This window comes from Lissotriton helveticus, chromosome 6 (assembly GCF_964261635.1).
Source record: "Lissotriton helveticus chromosome 6, aLisHel1.1, whole genome shotgun sequence".
Lineage (NCBI taxonomy): Eukaryota > Metazoa > Chordata > Amphibia > Caudata > Salamandridae > Lissotriton > Lissotriton helveticus.
This window is the reverse complement of record NC_136067.1, coordinates 578598827-578611190: the sequence shown is the minus strand read 5'-3', so window position 1 is coordinate 578611190 and position 12364 is coordinate 578598827. Positions and strand designations below refer to the sequence as shown.

At 41.1% G+C, this 12364-nt stretch overlaps 1 protein-coding gene across 2 annotated transcripts in view; it reads right to left on the bottom strand.

The window, feature by feature from the left end:
- COL19A1 (collagen type XIX alpha 1 chain) overlaps positions 1–12364 on the bottom strand; it is a 2464374-nt gene that overhangs the window by 1919512 nt on the left and 532498 nt on the right. For both annotated transcript variants that reach the window (XM_078648013.1, XM_078648014.1), the window contains exons 8-9: positions 12213–12338; positions 10949–11011 (exon numbers count right to left, since the gene is read on the bottom strand). In XM_078648013.1, the coding sequence (XP_078504139.1) occupies positions 10949–11011; positions 12213–12338 (189 nt within the window). The remainder of the gene's footprint in view (positions 1–10948; positions 11012–12212; positions 12339–12364) is intronic.

Below are 12364 nucleotides of genomic sequence, written 5' to 3'. Positions count from 1 at the left end.
CACCACCTCCTCTCCCCCAAAAAACACAAAGGGGGGCTAAGACTGTTGCCGATGTCCTGCGTTTTCACTTTTCACACCTCTTAACTGCATGCGTGCGGACGCTATTTTTGCGCTGCGCGGCTTTTTTCAAAAAGCCGCGTTACATGCCGAGCTGAGCTCGTCATGAGCGTGCGAGCGGCACAACTCATGACGAGCTCAGCTCGTCATGAGCGCAGAAGGGGTTAATGAACCTCAGCTGCTTACAGATGTAAAAGATTAGCTGGAAATCCACAGTATGCAGTGGTTTTCAGCTTGCCTTCCCTGTCACCATGTGATTCTGGCTCCTCACCAGGTGACCGTGTGAAAGGAGCCAAAAACGTGTGACACATAGTGGCACTGTTTGAGTTGGCAGGTCTGCTATATGCACATACTCTCAGTAACTGTGTTAGTTTGCATAAGCTGGAGAAGCAACAGCTCAGAAACAGAGAGCGTTGAATGCCCTTGTGGCCTCTATTCTTAACTGGAGCAACCCCGATTCAGCTGTGATGGAGCAGGATTTTCCGTAAATAAAACCTGTTTGCATTAAACCTTCCATTGTGTGAAAATCCTTAACAAAGTTTTGAAATTAACAAAAAAAGTATTATTTACCTTTGGTTTTGGAAAAGAAAATAAGAAAGGTGCGGGGAAAACGACAATGGGTTTAAGTAGGTCACAAATGATTCCTGCACGAAAATACAGCACATAAGGAGCAAATATTATTTTCATGAGCAAATGTGAAATGAAAACGCATTTACCATTTATCGTTTATTTAAGCAAATATTAATTACATAGAATAATTGTTTAAAATGATTGCGTTTATATTGGACTAATGAAAGATTCAAAATGAATTATGAAATGGAGCTTTTATTTTGAGCAAATAACTGAATCTGTTTATTTCTCCTAGAGAAAACTGCATGCTTTACAAAGAAGGCCTCAAGGCTGTCATTAGGGTTAATTTTGCTTTAAAATGTAGAAATGCAGAAAAACATGTTTTATTCTTCATATATGACTATTGTGTTCTTTCTTGTCAATGGCTGCTACCTGTACGGAGTATCAGATGAACTTCCTATTATCCGAGTAAATATTTAGTTTTGTGGATACCTGTGCTAGTAAAATGTTACAACTTTTGTTCGAATGCGCGTGTCGAGGAAAGACAAGATTTTGATTTCCTTTGCTGAAGGACGATGAAGACAGCATGAATCTAAACAAAGAACTTTTGATGGAGAAAAGAGCAATGGAAGTGGTGTGAGTTAACAACCTATGCTTCTAGACCAATATGGGGAGAGCATTTCCCAGATTCCAATATAAGAGTAGGGATGGACTTTCAACTTTAGGGTATAACTATAAGTGATAGAATCCATGTTTTTAGAACAAGACAACTGTAGCCGAGAGACGAGGCAAAGTGTGATGTTCGTGTGAGCTGTTTCTTTGAGATCCGTTAGCTGATGCTGTTTGTAAGCTCACTCCTTAAACTTTGCTCCTCATACCTTTGTGAGGTTTGGCCCAGCTTTCCCTTCTGGCCAGAGGGTTAGCTTTCCAGCTATTAGCACATTGTGCTATAGTTTTCTTACGTTTGTATGAAATTCTGTATTTGCATTGATCATATAAAAAATGCTTCTTTGTCTCCTACAGTATCCACTCAACTCATGCTCCTTAAATGAGATGTTATTGCGAATTACTGAATTTGTGTTCTTTTGTGTAATGGTTCTAATTCGATATTGTACCTTGGTTTCACCATTCCACATGCTTTCAAAGAAAATAGGTAAAAGCAAAATAATAGAGAAACTGAGTCTGTCGTTATTGATTATTGTAAATAATGAGACATATATATATAGTTTTATATAGTGTGATTTGTAGAATATTCCCTTTGTCCTAGGTCCCCATGAGGGAGATATCCATCTAAATATTTTGCCAAATCCCTGTCAACTATCTGATCTGTCGGAGGACCTGATGTTGATATGGGCCACAATTCAGTATTATCAAGTAGAGATTTTTAAAATGATTCAGCGTATGGTGTAAATATTACACACTCTGCCAAAACCCCTTTTTCTGCTGTGTCACGCGCTATCAGCTGTTAACTGAAGTTACTTGCCGATTGGAATTACAACACATGTGAGAAAACTGCATTGCTCCCATTTCCCATCCAGAAACTTTACAAGATAAAAATCCAGTGAAATGTCTCTGTAGGACACTGGCCAAAAATAGGAACAGCTGCAGAAATCTAGTGGGGAAACCCTATTCCTTCATTGATTCCTCATACCTCAAGAAAAGCTCAGTGTCTCAATCGGAATATCACAGTATTCCCACCATTGTTGCTGGAAGTAGTGGTGCGGGTGGGTGTAGGGACTGCAACACCCCGAAAATAGCCATGCTGTAGTTGGGAAGGTGAATGAGCAATACAGATGCCTTTTAATCTTTAGTTTATCTTGTCTGGTTTGCTATAATTCAAAGACAGAGGTAAAATACCAAGTTATTTATAATGGTAAATTGCTACTCATTCTTTTAATACATACATTTTTTATTCACTTTTCTTTCTCTGAGTGCAAAGTTAGTGATATTTATTGAAATGAACTATGGGACAATCTTGCTTGGGTACAGGGAGTGTGAGAGGAAAGGATGCCGGATGTCATTTCTGACACAAAACAAAAATAAATACCTGTAAAGGAACATTGCAAATATTTCAAAATATATTAGCACTTAAAAAAACACGAATGAAGCACACTTTTTTGTACATCCATTGTGTGATGGAAGCAAAGACTTTAATGGGATCAAAACAAATTAAGACATTTGATGATGGACAACTGATAAACATTTGCTGAAACACAATTTCCACACATTACCATTTTTGCGCTGTATAGTTTTATCAATAACACTTTGTCTGTGGAAATGTAGTGGCCATTTCAATGGAAAATATGTTTGCAAAGTGTGCTACCGCACCATACTTAAGTAATATATTTGCTAATGTGTGCTCTAAAATGCGCCACTAGCTGCTAAACACCATTACCACTCTCCTGCTGAATACATTGCTACACTTTTTCTGTGTAGGACCTTGGGTGTTTTACAATAACAATGACTTTAGTGATGTAACATTGATAGCAAAACTCTCACTCCAAAATTCGTTACAGCACCACCTATTTCCCATCCTGTAGTTACTGAGACCAATGTTTTCAGTAATTATTTTGTGATAATACTTATGTGGTATTCTCGGCGGAGCTATAATGACGGTGTTGGACCTGGCCCTTTCTGCGGGGCATCGCCAAACATTTTGAACTCCTCCGCCTATTTTTCTGACCTTTTTTATGGCTTTAGGACTATGGGCACTTTACAACTGCTAATCAGTGCTAAAGGGCAAGTGCTTTCTCCTTTATACATGATATGATTGATTTACTTGTAAGTCCTTTGTAAAGTGGCATCCCATACACCCAAGGCCTGTAAATTAAATCCTACTTTTGGGCCTGCAGCGCTACTTGTGCAACCCAAAGAAGAAGCCTTTCAAAACTGTCTCAACCCTGCCACTACAGGGCCTGTGTGCGCAGGTTACTGCAACATTTACTTGCCATTTAAAACTACTTGCCAAGCCTTAAACTCTTGTTTTATTACACATACCCATAAGGTAAGCGCTAAGTAGCCCTATGGGCTGGGGGCTGTGTAAGTAAAAGATAGGACATGTGCCTTTCCGTATTGCATGACCTAGTAGTGACAAGCCGCCTATTTTGTTTCTCACTGCTTTTGAGGCTTACTACTCTCATAGGCCAGCTTTATGAATTCCCCTAAATGTACTTAAATGCTAATTCCTGTCCTGAAAGGATTGGCGTTGCCATGTTTGGTATGTTTAGAATGATAGTGATAAAATCTGCCTATTGGTGTTGCTGGATTTTACATAACTATTTTAGAAATGCCACTTATTGAAAGTGAAAGGAACAAATGATAGACGGAATACTGAACAATGCAAACATTCACCCCCAGTCACAGATCTGGTTTTAATCCACCATTCTTTTGCTCACCACACAACCCTAGTTTGAACCCAGCCATATGCAAACCAGCCTTGACCCTTTTCCTCATGGGAACAGCTCAGTCTGAAGTGCCAAGCTAGGTCCTCCCTGGACCAGAAACAAGCATCCTGGGACCGGTTTAAGGGCAATACCCCTCATCAGCCAGGCTAGGTTTAATCCAGTGGAGCAGTGAGCATGGAACACACGTCTGGGCATACCCTTCCCACTTAGGGCGAAAAAAGCAAAAGGAACAAAGTGGGAAAAGTGGGACGGGTATGCCCAGACGTGGGTCCTGTGACCTCCATTCCACTGGAGTTAAGCTAGCCTGGCTGATGAGGGATGAAACCCCAAAACCGGTCCTAGGACGCTTGTTTTCCAGTCCGGGAGAACCTGGCCTGGCATTTCAGGCTGACTGTTCACATAGGGAAGAGGGCCTATAATGATTTGCATTGGCTGGGTTTAATCTGGAATAGCATGTGAAGCAAAGGATGGGTTTAGGCACAGATCTCTGTACTAGGGTGAATGTTTGACATTGTTCAACATTCTGTTCATCAATTGTTCTTTTTGCATTTGTCACCCCGAGAGGGACAGGTTTGCCAAGATGTGGGTCCGTGCTCTCCAAGGACCTGAAACATGTCCTAGGATGCTTGTTTTCCAGTCCAGGGAGAACCTGGCCTGACATTTCGGGCTGGACTATGCCTCTGGCGAACAGGGTCAAGACTGATTTGCATATTGGTGGGTTTAAACTGGAATGGCATGGGGAGCAAAAAAAAGGTGGATTTAGGCCCAGATCTCTGTACTGGGGTGAATGTTTGACATTGCTCAACACTCTGTCCATCACATGTTCTTTTAACTTTTAGAAAGTGGGCATTTCTCTGTGCTTATGACTCTTTGTGATCTGCAGCCTGAACCCAATCCACGTCTAGGCATGGGTGGCAGCTACACCTACACCTGGTGCATACTTTCTAAACAGCCACAACACAGGAAAGGCTGGGTGTGACAGGGTTACATCTGCATTGATTCGCATACTGATGGTCTTTTTGGGCTGGAAGAGGACATTCACACTTTACATTTGTATTCTCTCCTGTCCTTACACAAAGGGCCGATTTACCACCTAATGAAATCTGGAGCCAGGGCTGGGATGAAGGGATTGTTGCACTTGTAAGGAATCTCCTGAAGTCACCCCCTACATCAAAGACATTTTTGAGTATAAGTAAAGAGTTTCTGACCCCATAATTTTAGACACTGCGTGGGACTTGAAACCAGACACTGCTGGCTCTACAAACTGCACATTGTCAGAGGACTGCTGTGCTGACAGGAGGAATTGACATTTGGACTATTTGCTGTGCTGTGGTAGGCTGTTGCTGTTGGGCTGCTGGAGAGCCTGCCACACTGCAATTGGACTCTTGTGCTGGCCCTTTGTGCCTCAGTGTTCTCCAATGGCATGTTTGCTAGCCCCTTGTTTTCCTACAATCTCAGGACCAGAAATGATTGCTTTTAGGCCTCTCTGCCGACGAACCCTGCCTTCTGGGAGTCTGGCAGTCATGGGCAAACTGAGGAGTTGGGATCCACTACTCCTCATCCTTTTATAGCTACATCAGCATGTGGTGAGCGTTGCTTATTGCTTTGATCAGCATGTGTGCCGAGCGTTCCTAAAGCCACCCCTCTCTCTCCATTCTGAAGAACAGTGTGGCGAACTGTGTAACTCAAAATCAGTCCTTCTTACTAGCTCACAGTGCCGGCATGTGCTGAAACGGCATCACGGACTGGGTAAAAGTGAGGTCTCATCCTCCAAGGCTCTTGGCCTAGTTTTCTTGGCTACGCCAAGGATCTTGCCGACATCAGCACTGTTTTGGGGCCCTCTCTCAGGGTACACATAGATTGATTACACGGGGTCCAGAGGAGTTTCCTGTTGTGGTGCTTCATGAGGCCAATATCACCATGGCGTCTGAGCGGACAGGTATCATGTTATGGCCCCTCAGAACGCTGAGGTGCCGCTTGATGACTGGGCACCTGGTTGAGGCCGAGACGCCCCAGCTTCTGTAGTCCTGAGGAAGCAGTGCCAAACCCTCAATCCCAGCCCTTCTTCACCAGAAAGGCTGCATTTACTTCTGTAGTTGCACTGCAATTGCTGACACCTGCACAGGTAATACTGCACATGGGGCACCAAGAGAGTTCTCCCCACTGGATTGTACTATGTATGGGAGTTTTGGTGCCTCCCCATACCTTGTAGCAGTGGTGCTTTGGTTGTGTGCTGTACTATGAGGTAAATTCTTGACAGAGGTCCCCTGTTGTGCTGACAAACTGTCTACATTTTGGAAAGCCTACAAATGACTGTATCACGTCAAGTAGGCCCGCAGGTGCATCAGCACCCTACTCTTGGCTCATAGACCCCCAGATTTCTGTTAGGTCCACAAGGATTCACCTTAACCCTATTGGTAGGAGCGCGAAAGTGCTGGGCCCTACATTTTTAGGGCTAGATGGATTATTCATATGCTGTTCCTAAACCAGTCTGCCTTGCCTGCAAAGCATTTATGTGCTTATGATGGTATTGATGAAATGTATGTGTTTTCCCTAACCTAACTGCTGCATTTCATGTCCTGATATAATGTATGTCGTTTTGATTCTTGCATTGTTAGGATAACAAGTACTATTTCAGTATTTGTATAATATGTGCAGTATTTATGATTCATGTCATTTTGATGTTGTGTCATGTATAATATACCATATATATTTGCATATAATTCTGTGTAGAGTCTCTGTTTGTGGTGCATGCATTGTGTTTCCGTATGAGTGTGTTGCGCAAACACATTTCGCATTGCCTCCATTGTGGTGGGTTCTGCTGGCTTAGGCATGTACCCTAGCCAATAAGAAACCCTACTTCTAACATTGGTGTTCTGCGGTGAGAACAGGACTTGCGTTTGCATGATACCATAGTAACTCATTGAAGCACTACAACTTTGTACTTAGACTATTCGAGTTTTTTCTCCTGTTCTCTCATTGGTCATTTTTATTTTTTACTCCTGCTTCCTTTCTTACTCCTGGTGTTAGAAATTGGGTTTCTGTTTGTCTATGCTATGCACCTAAGTCTGGCAGAACCCACCACCCTAGTCAGGGCAAGTAAGTTACACACCAAAGATAACCTGTGTTCACCACCTGGTAGCTTGACATAGAGCAGTCAGGCTATGTGTAAAACATTTGTGCAACACACGTACACAAGTGACACAATAAACACACCACAAAATCGACATGAATCATAAATATTGTGCATACTATGTTAATCCTGAAATATGTAACTTGTTATCCTAGTATTACAATGATCACCAATGACATACAACACAGTACCAGTGGTTATTTAGAGCATTCAATACCCAAATGAAGCATGAGAACATCATATGTCACCATAAATACTTCGAGCATGATTACTGTGCACATTGTGCAAATCCTGACATAGCACGCGTTATCCTGACAGTGTAGAATTAAAGAAAATGACCTACATGACAGTATCTGGGTATAAACTGCAGCAACTTGATTAGGGGTAAAGCACATATATCACCATGAACACTTTGCTGATAATGAAATCTTGGTTAGCGCAAGACACACGAATCATCGGAAAATGCAATTGGTAACGGACAAGCCTACCAAGTATATAACCCAGGACAAACCTATGGGTGCACAGGGCACCTGTGCTCCAATAACGTGACATGCTGTAATCCAGCAGAAACTAAAGGTTGAAGGAGTTCCTGCATGCCTATTAGGTGCAGTACGGTAGCTTGTGGAGGCAACAGGATCTGGACCTCTGTTGGACGATTCACCCCATTCCGCTACCACCACGGCAGCCAGGCGCCCCTACAAGGTACACACCAACACAAGGGGAAGGGGTGCACAATCACCTCATTTTGCGGGGAGACCTCTCCCAGTCTATCCCGTGTGCAGGGATAATCCCGCTGCAGAGTCATATTTGGAGACATTTTTATTTTTATTTTTATTTTATTTAATGCGATTTTCTATAGCGCGAACTTTACCCGAAGGTGTCAGAGCGCTTTACATAAGAACCAGTTGCAAAACATAAGGACTTAAAATTACATGCGTTACATAAAAGATACAAACAGAAACAATTGCAAATGGACAAGATGTAAAGTCACACAAGGAGGAGATACAAACAGAAAGAAAAATTGCAAATGTACAAGTGGTAGAGTCACTCAAGGAAGAGATACGAATGGATATACTCTAAGAGTCACATAGGAATGGTAGATAGTACAAAGGTCTACTGCATATCCTAGTGATTAGAGTTATCTCTATATACATAAGGAAGGGATACGAATGGATATACTCTGAGTCACATAGGAATGGTAGAGAGTACAAAGGTCTACTGCATATACTAGTGATTAGAGTTATCTCTATATACATAGGAAAGGGATACGAGTGGATATACTCTAAGAGTCACATAGGAATGGTAGAGAGTACAAATGTCTACTGCATATACTAGTGATTAGAGTTATCTCTATATACATAGGGAAGGGATACGAGTGGATATACTCTATACTCACCCTCTGATAGCTTGGCATAGAACAGTCAGGCTTATGCCCGCAACCTGCAAAGCCTTTGCGCAACACACACACCAGTAACAAAATAAACACACCAAAAAAGAGAGGGGTAGCGATAGTGCCTGAGTCTGCCGCCATGCGACAGCCGCAAGGAAGAGCGGGGGGATCTGCTGCACCCAAAACCCATGCCACCTGTGGCGGACTGCCCCCCCGCCACACAACTGTAACAGCTTATGCCTCATTTTACATTCCAAAATGCTACATCGAGAGTTGAAGCTCAGCACAATCAACATTGCTCTGTGGATTTTGCCTTCTGGTTTGGTACCAAACCCTAAACAACGGTAATAAACTATATTTTTCACATCAGGGCAATGTGTGTAATCTTTCTACAATACCATTTTCATATAACTAATGTTCATTTTGCTCATCATTCGATAAAACTAAGTGTGTCCTTTATACTGTAGGTAACACTAGTTCAAGTCAACATGCCATATGCTTTTTCCTGTTAATAAAGATTCATCAAATATACAAACTACAAAGAATAAACATTGCCATTCAGTATGATTTGTATCAGTTAAAACCATGTTTAACTACAATTCTTAGAGAATCCTAAATATGAGTCCAAAACAAACACAATCTAGATCAGAACAAAAGCTAACAGTACTTTACAGCGGTAATTTTTAATGAAACTTTAGAGAGTGGAAAATAAATGTAGAAGAGAGAAAGAGAGAGAGAGCACACGTAAAACCTTGAAATTCACCTTTCATAAATACAATACTCTTGACTTGTACAGTCATAACTTTATTGAGCCTCGTCTTTGAAGGCACAAACATTCAGACATACATTTCCAGAAAATATTTTCCATGAATCTTTAATTAACTCCATCTTGACCTTGTACCATAGAGAAGATGTGCTTAGGATGCTTACTGACAGATGCGAATGATTATGACGTCTGATGAAGGTAGTAGGCCTTTGCATATCTGACCACCAAAATGAATCCTTCACCCTCTATTAAAGCTTTTCATTCATCCAAACTACTGAGATGAACCAGGAACTTAGTTAACATCCAGTAGCCGAATTTCTGTCAGTGGTGAATAGCGTTAATGAAAATATATTTCTACAAGGTTTGGATATTGACAGCCGGGGGCCCCTGCAGGTAAGAGTGTGGGGCAGTGGGGCCTGGTGGGGGAGGATTTCGACGGACGATGACGAGGGAAAATTAAATAAATAAATAGGTTTAAGTGTTTTCTTGCTTCCTCTATTTGCTTTTTCCGCTACTTTCTCCATGCTGTCTTGCACTCCCCTTGCTCTCAGATGTTATCTTTCTCCCTCCCTATGTGACAGCGAATCCCACACTCCATGTTACTTTTTAGTTTTTTGTTTTTTTTATAACTGCCTGACAGCTGTAAAGTGTTGCCTGGCAGCTTGCTTTTCTTCTTGCACACTTGCTTTTCACAATATTAAAATTTTGTTTTACTATTATGAAATGGTTGCCTTCTATGTTTTGGAAGTAAATTAACAGCGGTCGTTATGCATCAGGATGGATGCACACGCATAAGTAACAATGCATGTTTGAGCATATATGGCCCCTCTGAATTGGTTTCTTTCATAGAAAATTCATTGCAAGGTTGCCGGCCATGTGCCTTTTAGAGTCAAGGTTTATTAACCTTGATATTGCTTGTTATACTGTCTACCAATATACAATAGAGTTAAATAATTATTTATTGTAAGGAATTTAAAAACTCCAACACTAAGGGCCTCATTACAATGGCGGCCGTCTGAGTGTCCAACCGCCATAGTTTCGGGCTCGAGACTGTCTGACAAGGAGTCGGCAGTCCGACAGCCCAATTACAATATGACCACCTTTTTCTATTGCGGCTTGTGTTGCGGGCCTGTAAAGGGCCGCCGAACAAGCCGCAATAGGAAAAGTGAGCAGGTGGCACAATCCACAGAAGCATAATCTGTCATTAAGACCCTCTAATGCCAAAATGTTTTAACTCCTCAAAGAATCCCCATTCTACAATGATTCAGACAGACTGCCTTTTATTCAGAGTTCACAACTGTATTTCTGCTTCAATTATGAGAACACAATAAAGCAAAGAGAGATTCGTAGTCAGGATTTTTCCTAATCAAGGAATTTATCTGTAGACAAAGAGTGAAGGACCACTTGTCCTTCAAAAACATATACAGCAGCCTCCACATTAGGCTACTCTTTTAATAAAAACAGGACATTATAATTTCAGACAATCCTGGGAAGCATACACCACAGCCTTCCGAACATTTTGCAGCAAACATTGTGACTATGTTCCGAGCTTGAGGAACAACTGTCAATTCATTCTTTTATCATAAACCTTCTGCAAAAACACTGTTACATGTAAAGCTTTGGTTTACCTGGTCTCCTATGTCCCCTTTAAGCCCCGGTAAACCTGCCAGACCTGGAACTCCTGGATCTCCCTGTGGAACACCCAAAATTGAGAATTGTAATCATTTTTATGTCCCTACTCCCATTAGAATAAACGTATGCATACCATCACGTAAATGAATCATGCTACCTACTTTCAGAATAGTAATTTGCAGTCATACGTTTTAAAGCTCAAGGTTTTGACTAACTGAAAATATTATGGTATCATAGTACAATTAATACCTAGCAACAGACTTCTTCACCAGTTTGTTATACTGCATTCATAAGATTTTATGCTTAGACTAAGACTAGAGTTATTTGGCATAAATGGTATGAATACATTATAAAATATTGCAAGTTACGAATGAGTTCTCTGACTATAGAGAGTAATGAGGCCAAAGACTGGGTTCCTTTAGAAGAACATTGAGCTCTGAAGTGAGTGACAATATCCTTTTGCTCTTTAATGTTTATTGCAAATCAGTAGAATAAAAGCAGAATCTGTACTGTGAAATTAAATACACAGAATAGCAGTTAGTAATTTTCGATAAAAAATATTAGAATCAGTTTAATGCAAATCAGGTTAAAGAAATGCAGTGTCTGAGATGGAGTAGAAACAGAGATTCTAGCTTTCCTGTAAAGACCTATTGCGTGGAAAAAATAAACGTTATCATAAATAGCTCCTTTCCACTGATCACTTTTCCTTTTTAGAAAAGAAATATCAAAATGTAGGAAAAGCTAGTCCCTGTTTCACTTCTTTGAACAGAAGCTTTAAATATGCTCGGTGGCCTGGCTTTTCACCCAGGTTGCTCTCTCTGGTAGCAGGCACTGTGGCATAGGAACTCAACTGTAATAACTTATTACGATTGATCAGCTAAGTCATTCTTTATTGTAGATTAGAGATGTCTCAACTGCACTTAAATAAGTAAATTAACAGTAGCTTTTCATAAAGGGATTGCAAGCTCCAAAGTATTATATTAGTATAATGCATTTGCTTGGCATTAGTGAGGTTTGCAGACAAACAGGACAGGAGCATTATTATGCCAAATATAGACCCACCAGCCACATGATAAGAACATTTTGAGACATGAGCAATGAATGGATATTGCTTCAACATTCTTCATGAAAACTTTCTTTCTTTACTATATTTGGTACCCAAGGCAGAATACCGTGAAAAATGTTAATTTAGAATCTGTGAGCCTCACTGAGTTCCTGCCTAATATTAACAGGGGAGACCGAGTCCTGTCTCCTGCTTACCTTGTTTGGCAAGCACTGACATTTTTCTCTAGGTTCCTGGTCTGCAGAGAGGTAGGCGTACATTTTGTTTACAAGAGCAGGCACAGACGATGATGCAGTGCTCCTAAAGCTTTCATCTGGTGGACACTAGAAAAAAAATGTACATATGGTTA